At 60.7% G+C, this 17,184-nt stretch overlaps 2 protein-coding genes across 12 annotated transcripts in view; one reads left to right on the top strand and one right to left on the bottom strand.

Annotated features, from left to right (window-relative positions):
• The first annotated feature begins 141 nt into the window (after positions 1–141).
• On the top strand, positions 142–16,148 carry CASKIN2 (CASK interacting protein 2). Of its 2 annotated transcripts, none has more exons than XM_008011754.3 (20): positions 142–268; positions 1,408–1,926; positions 7,667–7,718; positions 8,495–8,592; positions 9,045–9,190; positions 9,280–9,375; positions 9,461–9,591; positions 9,761–9,869; positions 10,245–10,353; positions 10,525–10,619; positions 11,098–11,359; positions 11,479–11,600; positions 11,689–11,749; positions 11,863–11,954; positions 12,119–12,229; positions 12,321–12,422; positions 12,554–12,692; positions 12,827–14,302; positions 14,389–14,611; positions 15,234–16,148. In XM_008011754.3, the coding sequence occupies exons 2-20, from the start codon at positions 1,833–1,835 to the stop codon at positions 15,322–15,324; spliced, it is 3,609 nt and encodes a 1,202-aa protein (XP_008009945.3). In that variant the 5' UTR covers positions 142–268; positions 1,408–1,832; the 3' UTR covers positions 15,325–16,148. The 2 variants fall into 2 exon arrangements, with proteins under 2 accessions (XP_008009945.3, XP_037849761.2); XM_037993833.2 differs by lacking the exon at positions 142–268 and adding an exon at positions 2,219–2,316 and having other exon boundaries at positions 1,855–1,926.
• TMEM94 (transmembrane protein 94) overlaps positions 15,953–17,184 on the bottom strand; it is a 45,908-nt gene continuing 44,676 nt past the window's right edge. For all 10 annotated transcript variants that reach the window (XM_008011751.3, XM_037993832.2, XM_073005037.1 and 7 more), the window contains one exon: positions 15,953–17,125. In XM_008011751.3, the coding sequence (XP_008009942.1) occupies positions 17,053–17,125 (73 nt within the window). In that variant the 3' untranslated portion in view covers positions 15,953–17,052. The remainder of the gene's footprint in view (positions 17,126–17,184) is intronic.

Here is a 17,184-nt window from a genome sequence, read left to right on the forward strand (position 1 = left end):
CGGGCGGGCGCGAGTTGGGGCGGGATCTGGCGCGGATGGGGGCGGAGCCGCCGGCGCTGACTGACAGTCTGACTGCGCGGCCGGGACGATCCCTCCGTTCCCGATCCGGCTGGAGGGAGGGGGGAGGGGCGGGATTTCCTGCGGGAGGCGCCGAGCCGGCCTTGGAAAAGGAGAAGGAGAAAGGGGGGCAGGGGGGGAGTGGGAGCCACCGTCCTGAGTGCCAGGGACCGAGCAGGGCCAGCCGGACCCCGGCGGGCGGCCGGGAGAGGTGAGGCTGCGGGGCCCGCGCTGGAGGTCAGCGCCCATGGGGGCGGGCGCAAACTAACTTTTCTTGCGGGATCGGCGGGCGCCTCCATCTCCTCGCTCCTTCCGTCCTTCTCGCGCCCCTTTTTCCATCCTCCGCGTTTACACCTCGGGCACTTGGCCCGCCCGGCTTCTCCCGCCGCTTTGTTTCCCGGTGGGCCTGGGCTGGGCTGGACTGGGGGTTGCGCGGCGCTGGAAGGACATTCCGGGGGGCGGGGGAGCCAGCCCGACCCCAGGCACTGCCAAGGGCGTCCTCCGCCCGTGTCTGCCGGGGGCTCCGCGTGGGAGTGCCCCTGGGTTGGGCTTGGGACGTTTGGGGAGTGAGGGGTTCCCGGCCAGGGCCCCAGGCCTGCGCGGATCTCATGCCACAAGACTCTGGCAGTAAATTCGCGGCCACCGAGAAACTGACGTAAGCTTCTCTGCAGTGGAGTCCAGGGTCTGGGCATCAGGTTCAGGCTTGGGGGGCTTGGGAGCCCCGTTTGTCAGCAGTGTCTGTGTCTGTTCTCTGCCCAGCTGCTCCTCCACCCCACACAAGGGGTGAGGACGGGTCAGCAACAGGTGCTGTGCAGCTTCCCTCTCTGGCAGGCAGAGCCCCCAGAAATGGGGGGCCAGAAGCACTTCATGCCCTCCGTTCACAAAGAGCCCTAGGGCTAGGGCATCCAGCCATGAAAGTGAAGCCTTGAAGCCTCCGTAGAGAGGAATCTGGGGGCTGGTGCCTTTGACAGGGAGTGACCCTTGCCCGCCTGCCTGTGCCTGACCCTCTCGGCCCCACCTCCTGGCCCGCCAGTTGTCTGTGGGTGTCGGAGCCTCGGGCTGTGGAGAACAGGCTGGTGGCCCGGCCTGCCCCAGTATGTCATGCTGCCAGGGCCCCTCCTGCCCAAGGTTGAGGTACTGCCAGGTGCCCTGGGGCGCCAGTGACTCAGCCTCCCCCTCCCAGAATGCCACCTCCCCGCCACCAATACTCCTCTCATGCACAGCAGCTTCTTCCGCACTTCAAGTGGCTCAGCATCACCATCGACTCCGAGGGGAGCCAGGGTGGCTTGGGGGCTCCCTGGAGGTCTTGTTCTGCTCATCCTCTGCACTCCACTTCTGGGACCCTTGCAGGCTGTGGCCCAGCATTGGACAGAGGCCCTGTGCCTTTTCCTGACCCCTGAGACCAGTGCACCGCTGCTGCCTGAGGCCCAAGGGAATGCTGGCTGCTCTCTGGGTGGGCACTAGTGTTCCCCAGCCAAGCCTGGAAGATTGGTGTGCCCGGTCCTGGCCCATCCCGGAGCTGATATCCATCCAGATTTCCAGAGCCTCCACCCCTCAGAGGCTGGCTTTCCTTCGTGTGGTGGCAGTTCACGGAGCATCTTTGGGAATATCCCTCAGCACCTGACGAGGAGCCGCTGCCTGGGATACCAGACTTGCTCCCCCGAAACCGGGAGCCCTCTGAGGGGCTGCGGCATGGCGTCCTGACGCCCCATCTTGGATCCGTTGCCTGCCTTTGCCCTGGTCTCCTGAGCGCAGAGCTCAGCCCAGGAGCCAGGATGGGTCGTGAACAGGACCTGATCCTTGCTGTCAAGAATGGAGATGTGACCGGTGTGCAGAAACTGGTGGCAAAGGTCAAGGCCACAAAGACAAGTGAGTACTGGGTGGGACGAGCATCCCGCTGAGGCCCTCTGAGTGCTCAGTTCACAGAGGCTGGGGGGGAGGGGTCACTGTGATCTGCATATTTGAGGAGGGTGGACTGTCTTGTTCTCAATAAGAAGTGCCTCTGTGTGAGAGAGCCAGAGAGAAAGTTGGGTCCCCCTTGCTGTGTGTCCTTAGGCAAGTCACTTAACCTCTCTGGGCTGCAGTTTCCTTGTCTGCAAAATGAGAGGGTTGAAGTACGTTCATTCACATTGTTATTGAGTGCCTATTGCTTGTCACCCAGGCTGGAGTACAGTGGCAGGATCTCGACTCACTGGAACCTCCGCCTTCTGGGTTCAAGCCATTCTCCTGCCTCGGCCTCCCCAGTAGCTGGGATTACAGGTGTGTGCAACCACACCCAGCTAATTTTTAAAAATATTTTTGGTAGAGATGGTGTTTCACCATGTTGACCAGATTGGTCTCGAACTCCAGACCTCAAGTGATCTGCCCACCTAGGCCTCCCAAAGTGCTAGGATTACAGGCATGAGTCACCATGGCTGGCACAGGCTCTGTTCTGAGCACTGACCATGGTGGTGAACAAAACAGACCTAAATTCCTGTCTTGGTGGAGTTGCCTTCTAGCAGGTGGCCTTTCTGATGTGTTCTTTGGAGACATGAGGTTTCTGACAATGGCTTAGAGAAGACTGAATAGATAGAACTTCATCCCTACCCCCAACCTCAAATGCATACATTCCAACCAGAGCATCTCTGTGTTTGTGTCTTAAGAGGATATCTATAAGATAGCTTTTTTTTTTTTTTTTTTTTTTGAGACAGAGTCTTGCTTTCTCACCCAGGCTGGAGTGCAGTGACATGATCTCAGCTCACTGCAGCCTCTGCCTCCCGGGTTCAAGCGATTCTTCTGCCTCAGCCTCCTGAGTAGCTGGGATTACAGGCGCCTGACACCACGCCTGGCTAATTTTTGTATTTTTACTAGAGACGGGGTTTCACTATCTTCATCAGGCTGGTCTCAAACTCCTGACCTCAGGTGATCCACCCGCTTCAGCCTCCCAAAGTGCTAGGATTACAGGCGTGAACCACCGCACCAGGCCCACAAGATAGCTTTTAAAAAGGGAGTTGTACTGCTTAAAGAAAGTTCAACACTCTCTAACAACTTGCTAAAGTTTCTCTTCCCCTGACATGTTTGCCCTGGGGTGGGGTGTGGCCAGAGCTCATTTACTGGAAGTTTTCACCTCACCTTGGGACCTGACTGGGCCGTGGGGGCTCCAGGCACAAGTGGCCACACCTAAGCTCCATGTCGTGGGTCCCTCTGTGGTGTGACCCCCCACAGGGAGAACAGACATCTGGGCTTCAGGGAGAGCTCTCTGGGCTGTCCCAAGAGGCCACTGGACTTGTCACCTTGAGATCCCAGATCAGCATGAGCAGGAGGTGGTTCCTGCCACCAGATTGAGGCAGGAGGAGTTCCCTGGATGGGAGGGTCTCCTCTGGAGTTCAGGGGCTCTAGCCCCAAGGTACACCTTGGCCCTGTGCACAGGAAGGAGTACCCCAGGCTCCCTGAACACCTGGGGTATGGGTGCCAGAGGAAGGGCCTTAACCTCATGCGTCCACTGGCACACCGGAGCAGGAGACGCAGGGCCTGGAGAGGTGGAGCCATGGGATGGTCTTTGTGCCTAGGGAAGTGGACACAGGGTGGGTGCCACTGGGGAGGTGCTAAGGAGGTCCCAGGGGAGGGCCCTAAGGTCCAGCAGTGCAGCCACTCCCCTCCTCTGTCTCCTCTCTCACCTCTGTGTTGTTTTTGGCAACCTGCCCAGTGGGGCCTTGGTCAAGCTGCTGCTAGCCTCACCGCTCTGGGGCCTCAAAGTGAGGCCCTAGGGAGGGCAGGAGGGAGGGGTTTGAAGGCTGGTGGCGGGAACTGCAGAGCCAGACTCTTAGGCTCTGAGAAGGTCCCTTGTGCCCAGTGGGAAACATCTGTGGGGAAGGAGGTCCCTTCCCTCAGTCCCAAAGGGGAGAATTCACCCTGCACAGGCTGTAGGCGCAGGCACAGCGTGACTGGGGCCTGGGATTCCTTGTGAGGCCCTCGCACTGTGCCTCCCCTCCCAGTCCTCTAAGAAGCTAGAGAGGCTGGTGACAAAAGTGAGATCACAAGGTGACATTTGCAAACCTTATAATCTATGAAATATTATAATTTCCTCACTTATCTGTGAGATAAGTATTTCAATATCCGTTCTGTAGATAAGGAAAGTGATGCTCAGAGAGGGTTAGTGACTTGCCTAAAGTCACACAGCCATAGCATGGCAGAGCAGAGGCAAAGCTGCACCCTGTCCCCTATGCTCCACACTCAGCTGCCCATCAGAATTACCTAGGGATTGTTCTGTTCTTTTCTTTTTAAAGAGATGGGGTCTCACTTTGGGAGGCTGAGGTGGGCAGATCACTTGATGTCAGCAGTTCGAGACCAGCCTGGGCAACATGGTGAAGCCCCGTCTCTACTAAAAATACAAAAATTAGCTCAGTGTGGTGGCGAATGCCTGTAGTCCCAGCTACTCTGGAGGATGAAGCAGGAGGATCGCTTTAACCTGGGAGACAGAGGTTGCAGTAAGCTGAGATTGTACCACTGCACTCCAGCCTGGGCAACAGAGCAAGAGTCTGTCTCAAAAAAAAAAAAAAAAGATAGGGAAAGAGATGGAGTCTCACTATGTTGCCCAGCCTTGAACTCCTGGGCTCTAGTGATCCTCCTGCCTCATCCTCCCACCTCAGCCTCCTGAGTGGCTAGTACTACAGGCAGTGCCACCATGCTGGCCTAGGGATTGTTTCAAAAGTGCGGACTGGGCCGGCCGTGATGCACACACCTATAGTCCTATTGGCCCTGTGCACAGGAAGGAATCCCCCAGGACTCCTAGTTAGCCTAGGAGTTTGAGACTGGCCTGGGCAACATAGTACGATGCCATCTCTACAAAAAAATTAAGAAATGATCTGGGCATGGTGGCACACGCCTGTAGTCCCGCCTATTCAGGAGGCTGAGGTGGGAGGATCGCTTGAGTTGGGGAGGTCAAGGCTTTAGTGAGCCGAGATCGTGCCACTACACTCCAACCTGGACAACAGAGCAAGACCCTATCTCAGAAAGTAATACATAAATAAAAATAAAAGTGTAGACTCGGCCGGGCGCGGTGGCTCAAGCCTGTAATCCCAGCACTTTGGGAGGCCGAGACGGGTGGATCACGAGGTCAGGAGATCAAGACCATCCTGGCGAACACAGTGAAACCCCGTCTATACTAAAAAAATACAAAAAAACTAGCCGGGCGAGGTGGCGGGCGCCTGTAGTCCCAGTTACTTGGGAGGCTGAGGCAGGAGAATGGCGTGAACCCGGGAGGCGGAGCTTGTAGTGAGCTGAGATCCGGCCCCTGCAGTCCAGCCTGGGCGACAAAGCAAGACTCGTCTCAACAACAACAAAAAAAAAAGTGTAGACTCCTTGAACTCTCCTCAAAATCGGACTGTCAGAGAGGGCCTGGGACTCTGTGAATCAGAAAGTTCTCCCAGTGATTCTGATGCAGTTGTCAGAAGTGAGGCTGAGGACTGTTGCTCCATATCACAGGAAGGCAAAGGAAACTGCTAAAAGGGAGTTGTCAGGGCTCCCCTTTTTCCTTCTGGGGGTTAGCTGAAGCTTTATAGCTATCCAGAGAGAGAACAGGGAGGCGGGAGGTGCTCCCTCAGCCTCCTCCATTTGATATCAGGGCAATTCCCTAATTCAGGGAACAGGTGGCTGAGAGAAGAGGGGTACAGTTGCCCTGGCCCTGCTCCCCACCCCTCGCCGCACCACTCCCTTTTCTGAACAATCTCCTTCTTTGGCCAGAGGAAATGGGGTATGCTGGGGCGGCCGGCTGAGCTCACATCCTCTGCCCGGGAGCCTAAATCAGGAGCCACCCTTCCACCCCCAGCACCAGGCCGGGGAAGAAGGTTGTACCGCAGGGGAAGTGCCTGGAGTCACTGCCAGGAACCGAGACCCTCTGCCCTCCCGCCAGGGTCCCCAGCCCGGTCACTCTGAGCCTCTTCCCCACCGCCTTTCCGGCCATTGTTCTGTAAAGAACGGAGCCACCCAGCCTGGCCCTTGCCCTGTTCCTGTCCTGCCTGTCACGTTGTCCTGCCCCTCCCTGGAGGGACTGCATCCCGCCACCCAGCTGCCTCATCCCAAATTGTCCAGGCTATTGGAGGAGGAGGGCTAAGGGAAGCGTGGGCAGCTTGAAGGGCGCTCTGTGTCTCTTCCCTGCTGACCGCATTGTCTCCACTGGGGCTCAGAGAGGTACCGTGGCAGGCCAGGGTCACACAGCCAGAGTGAGCATTTGAACTGAGCGCTTCTGCTTCTAGAGCCTCTCTTCTTTCTACTGCCTCAAATGGTTCTGTATGACAAGGACTTTCCAAGGGGACTGGAGGAAAATGGAGGTCTGTGTTTCTTCCCAGTGGCCACAGCCCCTTTAGCGTTTTGTCCCTCCCGGGCTCTGTCCTTACCTTGGTGGCACAGTGTCCTTCAGCTTGGCCCTCAGTGTAGCTGTCCCCTCCCTCCCCGTGCCATGCTCCCCACTGCCAGGTTGGTCCCTCCCCTCCCTGTTGGAATGAAGCCCTGTCCTGCCCAGGCTACTGGGGTATTCGGGGGCCCACCGGAGCCTGGGGGGCAGGCCTGAGCCAGCACGCTTGGCACTCCGCCCGGCCTGGCTGAGCCAGGCCCACTCCTTCCCTGCAGGGTGGGTTCTAGCAGGAGGCAGAGGCCGCCCATGACGACAGGCCTTCCTTCCCTCCCCAGCGCTTCAAGAACCACTCCCACCAGTTCCCTGGCTCTCACAGGGAGCACACCTGCCTGAACCCTGCCCCGAGGGGGGGTGGCCCCAGCTCCTCTTGCCATCAACCTGCAGAGTCCTTGTCCAGGGCATGGACACCTCAGCTAAGACCCTGTAGGTGTGGAGTCAGCAGTAGCAGTGACTCTCTGGGCAGTCTGAGCACCCATGGGGATCCCAATGGGGACAGTGCGGGCCCTGTGCCAGCTCTTGTTGGAGGACCATCACCCTAACATCGGGATGGTATTGGCCAACACGTCAGGAGGGCTAGATGGTGAGAGCTCCTGTCTTTGCATGTGACAAGGTCAGGCACTGTACTCACAGCCCCGTGAGCAGGTTCTGATCAGCTCATTTCACAGTTGAGGACACTGAGCCTGGGAGGTTAAATGACTTGTCACAGTCACACAGCTGGCGCCTGGCAGAGCCAGTGTTGGGTAGAGGTCTTTCTAATGTCACCTTCCCCGGGGATGCCCCAGGACTGGGCATCGTGGCCTGCCCTTGAATACCTAGTGCCTCTTTCCTTCTCTCCCCTGGCCCCTTGGTCCAGTAGGACAACGTGACCAGCTGCCTGGCCCATTCAGGCAGGAATGCTAACCATGCACACCGTGGGCCTGTCCACTGAGGGCACATGGTGCCAGTCCCACCCCCCGCCCCCTTTGGCTCTATAAACACGCGGGGCTGGGGCGAGGGGAAGCCAGCCCACTGCCGCAGCAGCATCCTGCCCTCACTGCCCTCAGGCTGCTGGGCCGGTGGGCCAGGGTGGGAAGCCACGGGGACGGGACGGGCGAAAGGCCATGGGGCAGGTGCTTTCCTGCATGCCAAGAGGTCAGCCGGGCTGTGACAGGCGGGGGGAGGGATGCTGGGTGAGGGCAGTCATCTGATGGCCCTGACACCTCCTGCCCTGACCCCCAGAGCTCCTGGGCTCCACAAAGAGGCTCAACGTGAACTACCAGGACGCTGACGGGTGAGTGGGAGCCCCGTCCCTCTGCAGAGCTGCCGGGTGGGGCCAGCAGAGCCCCGGGGGCAGGGCTGGAGGGAAAGACCCTGAGGCCCAGAGCCCCTTTCCCTCTCAAACTTGGCCCTGGAAGTGTATTTGCTGCGAGCTGTGGGTCCTGTCCCTGGGCTGGAGGGAGGGGGCACCCGCCCACCCGTGGAGTTAGCGCTGAGTGAGGGGAGGGGCCTTGGTGCCTCTCTGCGGGGCCTCCTGGGGTCAGATTCCTTTGGGGCCCCCTTTTCTCCCTGGAGGGTAGGAGCCCTCAGGCTTCTGCTCCCACGGCCCCCTCCCCTGGGCCAGCTGGTCGGGGGGGGGCGAGACAAACAGGCCTCTCAGCACAGACACTGAGCTCTTTCATTCTGTGGCTCAGCCACTGCGCTCCCACGGCAGGGCTGGCGGGGTGTGGGGGGCTCAGCCACTGCGCTCCCACGGCAGGGCTGGCGGGGTGTGGGGGGCTCAGCCACTGCGCTCCCACGGCAGGGGTGGTGGGGTGTGGGGGGGATCAGCCACTGTGCTCCCACGGCAGGGCTGGTGGGGTATGGGGGGCTCAGCCACTGCGCTCCCACGGCAGGGCTGGTGAGGTATCGGGGGGCCAGCCACTGCGCTCCCATGGCAGGGCTGGCGGGGTTGTGGGGGTGTCAGTAACCCATCCCTGCCAGCCCCAGGATAGGTTTGGGTATGGAAGACCAGGATTTGAGGGTGGGGGCTGCCCACCAACACCCCAACTTTGTGTCCTCCCACACCAGATTCTCTGCCCTCCACCACGCTGCTTTGGGGGGCAGCTTGGAGCTCATAGCCTTGCTGCTAGAGGCTCAGGCCACTGTTGACATCAAGGACAGCAATGGTGAGACCCCCATGTGCCCCCGACTCCCAGTCCAGGCAGGTAGGGGCCCTACCCAGACCCTGGGACCAGAACTTGCTCCCATGACAACGTAGCAATGCTAATAGTTGTTAGCACAGCATCTCTGGGCTTGCAAGTGGCTTTTCCCTGTTTAATCTTCACAGCTTTCTTGCGCAGGGGAGTGGTACTAACATCCCATTATTCAGATGAGTAGGTTGAGGCTCAGCGAGGTTTTGCTGCTGTCCTGGGATCATCATGATCCGTGGTGGGCACAGCAGGACTCTGGCTTCAGCCCTGTCAAGCTGGACCTCTTCCTAACCACACCTGGATGGAGCCAGCATTGCATCCCCTTGGGTTCTGCCCTCCCAGCTGGGCTGGCTCCATCCTCTGCTCAGTTCCTCTCCACCCCCAAGGCCATCCCAGGACCTCCCTCAGAATCGCTTTCCTCCTGCCAGGCATGCGCCCGCTGCACTACGCAGCCTGGCAGGGCCGGCTGGAGCCTGTGAAGCTGCTGCTGCGCGCCTCTGCGGCCGTCAATGCCGCCTCGCTGGACGGACAGATCCCCCTTCACCTGGCCGCGCAGTATGGACACTATGAGGTGGTACGTGAGGCTGCCCACAGGGGCATGGCGCAGGGCAGGGTGGGGTGCCGGACAGGCCAGGCCCCCTCACTTGGCTCCTCCCACCCCAGTCAGAAATGCTCCTCCAACATCAGTCCAACCCATGCCTGGTCAACAAGGCCAAGAAGACACCCCTGGACCTGGCCTGTGAATTTGGCCGACTCAAGGTGAGGCCTGCAGCCTTGGGGTGCTGGGTCCTGGACGTCTACAGGGTCTCAGGAGGAGGCTCTAACTGGGCGCTGGGTGCTGCAGGTGGCCCAGCTGCTACTGAACAGCCACTTATGTGTGGCGCTGCTGGAGGGCGAGGCCAAGGACCCTTGTGACCCCAACTATACCACGCCCCTGCACTTGGCTGCCAAGAATGGCCACAGAGAAGTCATCAGGTACTCTTGGGGTCCCCCCGCTTCCTCTTTGCCTGCCTGCGGGACAATTGGTGCCCCTCAGTGCCCTCCCCTGCTGCCCTCATCCCCCGGGCTCTCTATCTCCCAGGCCCCCAGCAGTCAGCACCCCCTCCTGCCCCACTTCCCCTGTGACTCCCCTTGTCCACTGCAGGCAGCTCCTGAGAGCTGGGATCGAGATCAACCGCCAGACCAAGACGGGTACGGCGCTCCACGAGGCCGCGCTGTATGGCAAGACCGAGGTGGTGCGGCTGCTCCTGGAGGTGGGTGTGGGCCCCTGCTCCCTCGCAGGTGTCCATGGAGCCTCTGCCCTGTGCCCCAACTGGGCTGGGGAGGTACGGGACGGAGGACTCCAGCATGGTTTTTGCATTGGCATCAGGGAAGAGGCCTGACTTCCTTCTGAATGGTGCCGAGGCAGTGCAGATGGATCGGGGACAGACCAACCTGATTGGCACCCCAGATGTGCCTCTTACTAGCTGAATGAACTTGAGCTTGTCCTTGACTGAGTCCCTGAGCTTCTATTTCTTCATCTGTAAAATCTGAAAATGATAATAGTACCTATGTCCCGGGTAGCTAAGAGAATCGGGTGAGTGGTGTCAAAGTGCCCAGTGTGTGCTCATGCGACGCTGTGCACCCAGGGAGGTGTGGACGTGAACATCCGGAACACATATAACCAGACGGCGCTGGACATAGTGAATCAGTTCACCACCTCCCAGGCCAGCCGGGAAATCAAGCAACTACTTCGGGGTGAGTGTGGGGGAGGATACCCTGCCCAGGGGGGCCTGGAGCTGCTCAAGTGGGTACCAGGATGTGGAGGGGGAGTGGATGTCCCTGGGGGAGGGTTGTCAAGGGGATGAGGGGTGGAAAGATGCCCTAAGGACCCTTAGATGACACCTGTCCCCCGCCCCATTCTCTTAGAGGCCTCAGGGATCCTGAAGGTCCGAGCACTTAAGGATTTCTGGAATCTCCACGATCCCACTGCTCTCAATGTCCGGGCAGGGGATGTCATCACGGTGAGGGACCCCAAGCAGGCATTGCAAATACAGATGATTGCTGTTACTTATTTGGGTACCCGCTATGTTACCAGGTTCTGATCTGAGGTCTCTATATGTACTCTCATTTAATTCTTCCCAAAGCCAGGGAAGGCAGTGCTATTAGCATTTCTTCTTTAGAGATGACAAAATTCAGAATTAAACAAAATAAAATCAAGAGAAATTAAAGTGACTTGCCCAAGGTCACACAGCTAGCAAGTAGTAGAGCTGGGATTTGACCACAGGCTGCCACTGGGGCTTGCCCTGGAGGCACGGGGGAGATTGAGCTGGCTACTGGCAGCAGGGGTGGAACTTGGGCCAGTGTGGGCATCAGAGGCCAACACCTCAGGGGTAGGGGAAGAGCTGGACCAGGGTTGCCGGACCGCAGCTGTAGAGACAACTGTTTGCCACTTGCCTGGTGCTGGGAGTGACCGTCCCCACTCCCCACCCCTGGCCACAGGTGCTGGAACAGCATCCCGACGGCCGCTGGAAGGGCCACATCCACGAGAGCCAGAGGGGCACAGACCGCATAGGCTACTTCCCCCCGGGCATTGTCGAGGTGGTCAGCAAGCGGGTGGGCATCCCTGCAGCCCGCCTCCCCTCCGCACCCACCCCCCTGCGCCCAGGCTTCTCCCGAACACCACAGCCTCCTGCCGAAGAACCCCCGCACCCTCTTACCTACAGCCAGCTCCCTCGGGTGGGCCTCAGCCCAGACAGCCCAGGTACCTGCTCCCAGGGGGCAGTGCTGGGCACTGTGTGGGCGTGTGGCCTGGGCAAGCTGCCAGTCAGCTGTCGGCAGCATCCCTTGGGGCTCTGACCCTTTGGCTTCTGTCCCCCACAGCAGGTGACAGGAATAGCGTGGGCAGCGAGGGCAGCGTGGGCAGCATCCGCAGTGCCGGCAGCGGGCAGAGCTCTGAGGGCACTAACGGCCACGGCCCTGGCCTCCTGATTGAGAACGCCCAGGTAGGATGGTGGGGTCACGGACCAGGGCAGGGCTCACCCCCCACTGCCAGTTCCCCTCATGCTGAGTTGGCTCCTGCCCTGTCTCCAGCCACTGCCCTCAGCCGGAGAGGACCAGGTGCTGCCAGGACTCCACCCACCGTCCCTGGCAGGTAGGAAGGGTCAGGGGACCTGGGTTGGCTAGGAGAGGTGCAGGTAAGGAGGCCGAGGGTAGGCACCACTTCCTCCTGCCACCTCTCCATTCCATTTTTCTCCCTCCTTGAAGACAACCTGAGCCACCACCCTCTGACCAACTGCCGCTCTGGGGAGCAGATCTTCACCCAGGACGTGCGGCCGGAACAGCTGCTGGAGGGGAAGGTGTGACCTCCATTGGGGTGCACTGTGGGCCTTGGGGTGGGTAGGGCAGGGGAGATGCAAGGGCCTCTGGACTGAAGCCCCACTCAGGCAGGCCCTGAGCCCCTGGTGGGGGCTGGGGCCTTGGTCCAGCTTCTGCTAATTCTGCCGCCTTCCCCCACCTGCAGGACGCGCAGGCCATTCATAACTGGCTAAGCGAGTTCCAGCTGGAGGGCTACACTGCCCACTTTCTGCAGGCCGGCTATGATGTGCCTACCATCAGCCGCATGACGCCTGAGGTGGGTGCTGCAGCTGGGAAGCAGTGCCCAGTGGGCAGGGGAGGGCCCAGCAGGCAAGGGAGGGGCCTGATGGCCAGACTCTGTGTGGCAGGACCTAACGGCCATCGGGGTGACCAAGCCTGGGCACAGGAAGAAGATCGCCTCCGAGATCGCTCAGCTCAGCATCGCCGAGTGGCTGCCCAGCTACATCCCAGTGAGCCATCAAGGGTGACTGGGGAGTGGGGCATGTGCTGTCACCCTCAGCTGTGGCTTTGCAGTGCCTTTTCCCCTCTGGCTGGGGGCGGAGGCTGGCTGGGAGCTGTTCTGAGGACGGTGCTCTTCCAGACGGACCTGCTGGAGTGGCTGTGTGCACTGGGGCTGCCGCAGTACCACAAGCAGCTGGTGAGCAGTGGCTACGACTCCATGGGGCTGGTGGCCGACCTCACCTGGGAGGAGCTGCAGGAGATTGGGGTCAACAAGCTCGGTAAGGACTGCCCTGAGGCCCGGTTGGGCCCCCACCTGCCTCCGGGGTCTCCAAGAGGAGAGAGAATGGGACCCAGCGGTGACCAGGACAACTCCAGCCCCAGCTAACCTTGCCACTTCCGTCCCCCATGTCAGGGCATCAGAAGAAGCTCATGCTGGGGGTGAAGCGACTGGCAGAGCTTCGGCGGGGTCTGCTGCAGGGGGAGGCCCTCAGCGAAGGTGGGCGCCGGCTGGCCAAGGGTCCGGAGCTGATGGCCATCGAGGGGCTGGAGAACGGGGAAGGCCCAGCTACGACTGGCCCACGGCTCCTCACCTTCCAGGGCAGCGAACTAAGCCCAGAGCTACAAGCGGCCATGGCAGGGGGTGGCCCTGAACCACTCCCCCTTCCACCTGCCCGCTCTCCCAGCCAGGAGAGCATCGGGGCACGCTCACGGGGGTCTGGCCACTCACAGGAACCGCCTGCCCCACAGCCCAGCGGTGGAGATCCCGGCAACCCCCAGGAGAGGAACCTTCCAGAGGGCACAGAGCGGCCCCCTAAGCTTTGTTCCTCACTTCCTGGCCAAGGACCCCCACCCTATGTTTTTATGTACCCCCAGGGCTCACCCTCCAGCCCAGCCCCAGGGCCACCTCCTGGCGCACCCTGGGCCTTCTCCTATTTGGCTGGGCCCCCTGCCACTCCCCCAGACCCGCCTCGACCTAAACGCCGGTCCCACAGCCTAAGCCGCCCTGGCCCCACAGAGGGGGATGCTGAAGGGGAGGCCGAAGGGCCGGTGGGCAGCGCCCTGGGCAGTTATGCTACCCTTACCCGGCGGCCAGGACGCAGCGCCCTTGTCCGGACCAGTCCTAGCGTGACCCCAACTCCAGCTCGGGGAACTCCTCGCAGCCAGTCCTTCGCCCTGCGGGCCCGGCGCAAAGGCCCCCCGCCCCCACCCCCCAAGCGCCTCAGCTCCGTCTCTGGCCCTAGCCCGGAGCCACCTCCACTAGATGGGAGCCCAGGGCCCAAGGAAGGGGCCACAGGGCCCCGAAGGCGAACACTGAGTGAACCCGCTGGCCCCTCAGAGCCCACTGGCCCACCTGCCCCAGCTGGGCCTGCATCAGACACAGAGGAGGAGGAGCCAGGCCCCGAGGGGATGCCCCCATCTCGGGGCAGCTCTGGGGAAGGGCTGCCGTTTGCAGAGGAAGGGAACCTGACCATCAAACAACGCCCGAAGCCCGCTGGTCCCCCGCCCCGAGAGACACCCGTGCCCCCTGGCCTTGATTTCAACCTCACGGAATCAGACACTGTGAAGCGGAGGCCCAAGTGCCGCGAGAGAGAGCCGCTGCAGACCGCACTGCTGGCCTTCGGGGTGGCCAGTGCCATGCCTGACCCCGCTGCCCCCCTGTCTTCCCCAACTCCTGGCGAGTCTCCTTTAGCTTCTAGCCCTCCCCAGCCCGAGCCCAGCAGCCTTCCAGCCCAAGGAGTTCCAACCCCCCTTGCTCCCAGCCCTGCCACGCAGCCTCCGGTGCCACCCTGCCCAGGGCCAGGTCTGGAAAGCTCAGCTGCTAGTCGGTGGAATGGGGAGACAGAACCCCCAGCCGCCCCTGCCACCCTCCTCAAGGTGCCCGGAGCAGGTAAGGGGAGGCCTGTGGGAGAGGCACTGCTAGCAGGGTTATGTCTGGCTCAGCCAAGTCCCAGGCCAACCATTTTGTCTCTGCAGGAACAGCCCCCAAGCCTGTGTCAGTGGCCTGCACCCAGCTGGCATTTTCTGGCCCTAAGCTAGCGTCCCGGCTCGGCCCCCGCCCGGTGCCTCCTCCACGGCCTGAGAGCACTGGGACTGTGGGCCCAGGCCAGGCCCAGCAGAGACTAGAGCAGACCAGCTCGTCCCTGGCAGCTGCACTGAGAGCCGCAGAGAAGAGCATTGGCACGGAGGAGCAAGAGGGGTGAGGGGGGCCGGATGGGGAGGGAGAGAAGGCTGCGGAGAAATGGTGCTCCCTGCATCCTCTGCCCAGGGACCATGGGGATGTTGGAGGGGGACATTGCAGGCACTAATGGGATAAGAGGCCAGGTGCTGGACTCACCCAGATAAGGGAATCTTGGTGGCTGCCAATTTTTTTTTTTTTTTTTTTTTTTTTTTGGAGACGGAGTCTTGCTCTGTCGCCCGGGCTGGAGTGCAGTGGCCGGATCTCAGCTCACTGCAAGCTCCGCCTCCCGAGTTTACGCCATTCTCCTGCCTCAGCCTCCCGAGTAGCTGGGACTACTGGCGCCCGCCACTTCGCCCGGCTAGTTTTTTTGTGTGTGTTTTTAGTAGAGACGGGGTTTCACCGTGTTAGCCAGGATGGTCTCGATCTCCTGACCTCGTGATCCGCCCATCTCGGCCTCCCAAAGTGCTGGGATTACAGGCTTGAGCCACCGCGCCCGGCCGTGGCTGCCATTTAAGAGGCACATGAGCCTGGCCGGTCACTTGCCTCTCTGAGCCTCTGGGAGCTATGACAGCTCCCTGCCCCAGGGCCAGTGGGGTACAGGCCAGTGGCTAATCTGACCGCATCCTTCCCCTTGCTGCAGCGCCCCCAGTGCCTCCACCAAGCACATTCTGGATGACATCAGCACCATGTTCGATGCCCTGGCTGACCAGCTGGACGCCATGCTGGACTGAGCCCTCCAGCAGTGCCCACTGTGACCTGCCGAAGTCCACTGCCTTTGCCCCAGCACAAAAGAGGCCCCTGCCACCCTAGGGATGGGCCAAAGGCTGGTCAGGCTGAAGCGCCCCTCCTAGCAGGGCCCCTTCCCACTCCAAGCCAGTGGCTGTGGGCACCGCAGCTCTCATGGGGCAGCCCAGCTTCTCAGAACCTGACTAGCGAGGGGCCTCCGCTGCATCTCAGCCAAGCCCCTCCCAGGGTGATCTGACCGACAGCCCTGCTCCTGGACAGGGACCCTGGTAAGAGCTCTCTCCTCAGGGAGGAAGCGGGGGTGGGGCTCTGGGGGTGCTTTCTCTGCACCCTCCAGCCTGTGTCCCAAGTTGTTGTGCCAAGGGAATGCCTCTTGCCACCCACCATCCTGCCCAGGCCCTGAGAGGCTGGAGGAGGCATGTGTCTGGCCGGGCCCCCTCTCCGTAGGTGTACAGAGGACATGTAAATACACAGCGGTGGTGCCCAGGCAGCTCCTGCCCCCGCCTTCCCTCACTGAGGCAGAGCTAGCAGGGGTGGGAGGCAGTTGGGTTAACAGATCCCACAAGTCCTAACTTTTCAATTGTAAATGTTATTTTTTAAGCAGAGAGAAATGCATATATTTTAAATGGAATTTATTCTATCTATTAACTGCCTGAGAGGACACAATGGGGGAGGGGCTTCGGACCATAGCAGGAGCCCCAGCTGCCCACCTGAGGGCAGGGAGAGCCTGACCCCGTTGGCCCAGGCCCTGGCTCTGTAACCATTAACCTCTTCCCCCAACTAACACCAATGAAAACACCATTCCACGTGACTGGGCTGTGTGTTTGCCTCTGTGACATGGGGACCCCGACCCCAGGGGTCTCGCCTGAGCCAGATCTGAGGGACCCACCAGCGTAGATGGAGGAAGGCTGAGGCCTCCCTTTGCCAGCCACCACCGTGGGTGGGCAGACCCTGCAGTGGCCTTACAGACCAGCCACAGGTGTTTCTTAGCAATTGACACATTTTAATACAAACCAGTCTACATTCATCCCTAAAAGGCTCATTTCCAGTAAAAAATATACACCAGTAGAAACTTCTCCCAGAACTGGGGCAGAGGCTGAGGAGACCTGGGCCAGATTCCCCGAGACTGACAGGCAGCCAGCTTGAGCCAGGCACAGGAAGAGGCTCCAGGGCAAAGCGGGGCCCTGCTCCATCTTCAGGTTCAGGCGGGAGACTCCCCCGCAGAGGGAGGGAGGGGAGGCACTCGGGGCCACATCCAGGCAAGCACCACCACCCTGCCCTCCACGGCAGCCTTGGGAGTTGGACGCGTTGGCCAAGGCTGCTGCTGTTGCTTCTCCAAAGAAGGTTCGCTTCAAGGCCATGTCCAGGGACCCACGAGCAGAGGCACTGGGGGGCAAGGGATCCCCAAGGGGGCAGCCCACAGGTGAGGGGGTTGAGGGCCCCTCTAGGGAGCGCCTGAGGCCATACATTCAAGAGTGTCCCTGGTGAGGCCCAGAGAAGAGCCAGGACTGGCCAAGGGCCCAGGCCGTCAGCTCCTCCACAGTGAGCCCCAGGGCCCAGGAAGACAGCGGGGTCTGACACGGGGAGCTGGGCTTCCAGTGCCACGGGTACAGGAGCAAACCCGGAAACATTCATGATACCAACTCCCCTGTTCAGAAGTGGGTCTGGCTTTAGCCCCAGGGATGGGGGCAACTACGGCCGCCACAGCCAGTGGCTCAGAAGGGAGAGTTCATGCCCAGCTTAGTTTCAAACTGCAGCTTCTGTCGCTTCTGGTAGCGGACTCGGACCCTGGTGGGGCAGGAGATTAAAGTACAGGTTGGCAACGATCCTTAGACCAGGGGCCAGGG

The sequence above is a fragment of the Chlorocebus sabaeus genome, chromosome 16 (assembly GCF_047675955.1).
Source record: "Chlorocebus sabaeus isolate Y175 chromosome 16, mChlSab1.0.hap1, whole genome shotgun sequence".
NCBI lineage: Eukaryota > Metazoa > Chordata > Mammalia > Primates > Cercopithecidae > Chlorocebus > Chlorocebus sabaeus.